Source organism: Vollenhovia emeryi, unplaced genomic scaffold (assembly GCF_000949405.1).
Source record: "Vollenhovia emeryi isolate VEMERY1.0 unplaced genomic scaffold, V.emery_V1.0 DF944864.1, whole genome shotgun sequence".
NCBI classification, from domain to species: Eukaryota; Metazoa; Arthropoda; class Insecta; order Hymenoptera; family Formicidae; genus Vollenhovia; species Vollenhovia emeryi.
The window spans coordinates 1-2364 of record NW_011961502.1 but is presented as its reverse complement, the minus strand read 5'-3'; the positions used below and the strand labels follow the sequence as shown (position 1 = coordinate 2364).

The 2364-nt window shown below is 31.9% G+C and overlaps 1 protein-coding gene across 1 annotated transcript; it reads right to left on the bottom strand.

Annotated features, from left to right (window-relative positions):
* Window positions 1-785: 785 nt before the first annotated feature.
* On the bottom strand, window positions 786-2358 carry LOC105562481. The gene is made up of 7 exons (XM_012013359.1): window positions 2196-2358; window positions 2075-2104; window positions 1922-1993; window positions 1770-1841; window positions 1623-1694; window positions 1473-1547; window positions 786-1400 (listed from the first exon to the last, which is right to left on the bottom strand). Exon 7 carries the CDS (start codon window positions 1393-1395, stop codon window positions 844-846), a length of 552 nt encoding a protein of 183 aa, XP_011868749.1. The 5' UTR covers window positions 1396-1400; window positions 1473-1547; window positions 1623-1694; window positions 1770-1841; window positions 1922-1993; window positions 2075-2104; window positions 2196-2358; the 3' UTR covers window positions 786-843.
* Between the last annotated feature and the right edge of the window lie 6 nt (window positions 2359-2364).

The following is a 2364-nucleotide window of genomic DNA, read 5'->3' as shown; positions in this document are numbered from 1 at the left end:
TTATATTTAATTTTATTATAAGCAATGAAATATTAATGTGATAGTAGATCTTGTTAGTCTTTGTATCTATATATAAAACTTGTAAATTTTAAGAAAAAAGAATTAATGAAGTAAATAGTACTTAAAAATGATGAGTGAATATAGGACAATCTGTTACAAGATGATAATCAAATTTGATATACATTCAAACATGCATAAAAAATACGTGCGCGCGCACACACACGCACACACACACACACACATACACACACAGGCGTGCGCATGTGTATATATGTAAAAAGTTCATAACATTAATATTTAAACATAATTTCATGTTTAATGTAAGACAGTTAATATTTTTGGAAAGTATTAAAGTTAATATAAATGGATAAAAAGAAAAAATCATCACATTAATAATAAAATAACAGTAGCATCTCAGTAAATACATATATAATGTATAAAGATGTCCGAAAACCATAGACATATAAAAGATAGACTGCTTATGAGGTAGTGGGGAATGTCCTCTTGAGGGAAAAAGACAACATGAATTTATTTGGGTATCTGTCTTTTAGCGGGGAGCACACACTTTTGCATAAGTGCATAAGCATATGCATGACGAATTTGACTGGTCTATAAGCAAATGCATAAGGAAGTGGACCAATTAAATTCGGTACGCAGGTGACGTTTTAGATCACGCCCACTAGAGGAAGACAGATACCCAAATAAATTGATCTTGTCCTTTTCCCTCAGGAGGATGCCCCCACCTAGGGTTCCACTGCCTCATAAGCAGTCTATCTTTTACATGTCTATGCCGAAAACACACATCTATGAGCCATCCTTTTGACATATATATTGCCTGAGATTTTAGGAAAAATGCAGATCTTTTACCAGTAGAGTGCGGAAATGTTGATGGATGAAATAAAAGAACATGCATACATACCGACAAAAGTAATAAGCTTTAGGAGAATGATAATATAGCGTCAATGCAAATTTTTTTACCTCTTCCTTATACCGTTTGCCTTGACACACTCTATTTTTGTTTAATTTTTCATTTTGTACGATGTGTTTAAATGTACTTTCAAACTCACTATTTAAAATATCATAAGATTCTTCATGTAATATTTTTTTCTCCTTGGCTTTTTTTAATAGCTCAGTCATCTTTGCATTTAATCTTTTTTTTTGCCGATTCAATAATTTTCCTTTCATTAAAGCAGATGTTAGTTTTTTTTTCATAACATTCTTCTGCTCCCGTAACAAATGGTGAAACATATCTGCCTGATTTTTTAATTTTTTAGTATAATCATCTTTCAATGATTGCACAAGATCTGTCAACCGTTTATTATCTGCTTTAAGAATGTTTATTTGTGATTCTTGATTATTTGACTCATTTGTAGTAATATAATCATTTATATGCATCGTCTCTGCAAAAACAAGTAATATTTTAGTATTTTTTAAACCAAAATTGTTGGCATGCATGCGCACAGAATATATACCTTCTGCAGGGTCAAGTACAACACATGCATTTACGCTGTAAATGCTGGAACTTGCGTCTTCTCTTACAGCTATTTCTGTCAAAACGAATATTGTGTTAACATTTTTATTATAACATTCATAGCGACTTAATACGTGCATTAGATACATACCTTCTGCAGGGTTAGATGCAATGTGCACATCAGGTGCAATGCTAGAACTTGCGTCTTCTCTTACAGCTATTTCTGTCAAAACGAATATTGTGTTAACATTGTCATTATAACATTCGTAGCGACTTAATACGTGCATTAGATACATACCTTCTGCAGGGTTAGACGCAATGTGCACATCAGGTACAATGCTGGAACTTGCGTCTTCTCTTACAGTTATTTCTGTCAAAACGTATATTGTGTTAACATTTTCATTATAACATTCGTGGCGACTTAATACGTGCATTAGATACATATTATACCTTCTGCAGGGTTAGACGCAATGTGCACATCAGGTGTAATGCTGGAACTTGCGTCTTCTCTTACAGCTATTTCTGTCAAAATAAGTACTTTATGAACATTTTTATTACAAAAAATATATTTGTAGTAAACATACGCGTACACCAAACACATACCATCTCTGCAACCAGCCTTGACTTGTCCGTCTAGTAATATTATTTCAAAATTGTAAATTTGAGATTATGTATGAATTTGTATTAATAAAAAATAATATTTACATGTATAATAACTACTTACATAAATTTATTAGAGCATTTAGTTCTTCCAATGGATCTACTTGTAAAAATTCCGTTGGTACTGCATTTATTTTTAATCTTTTTCGTTTTAGTCCAGAAAGAAATTCTTTCTTGAAGTGCCGTTCACAAATTATGTTAGATGCAGTTATAGAACAGTGTGTTTTGTGTAT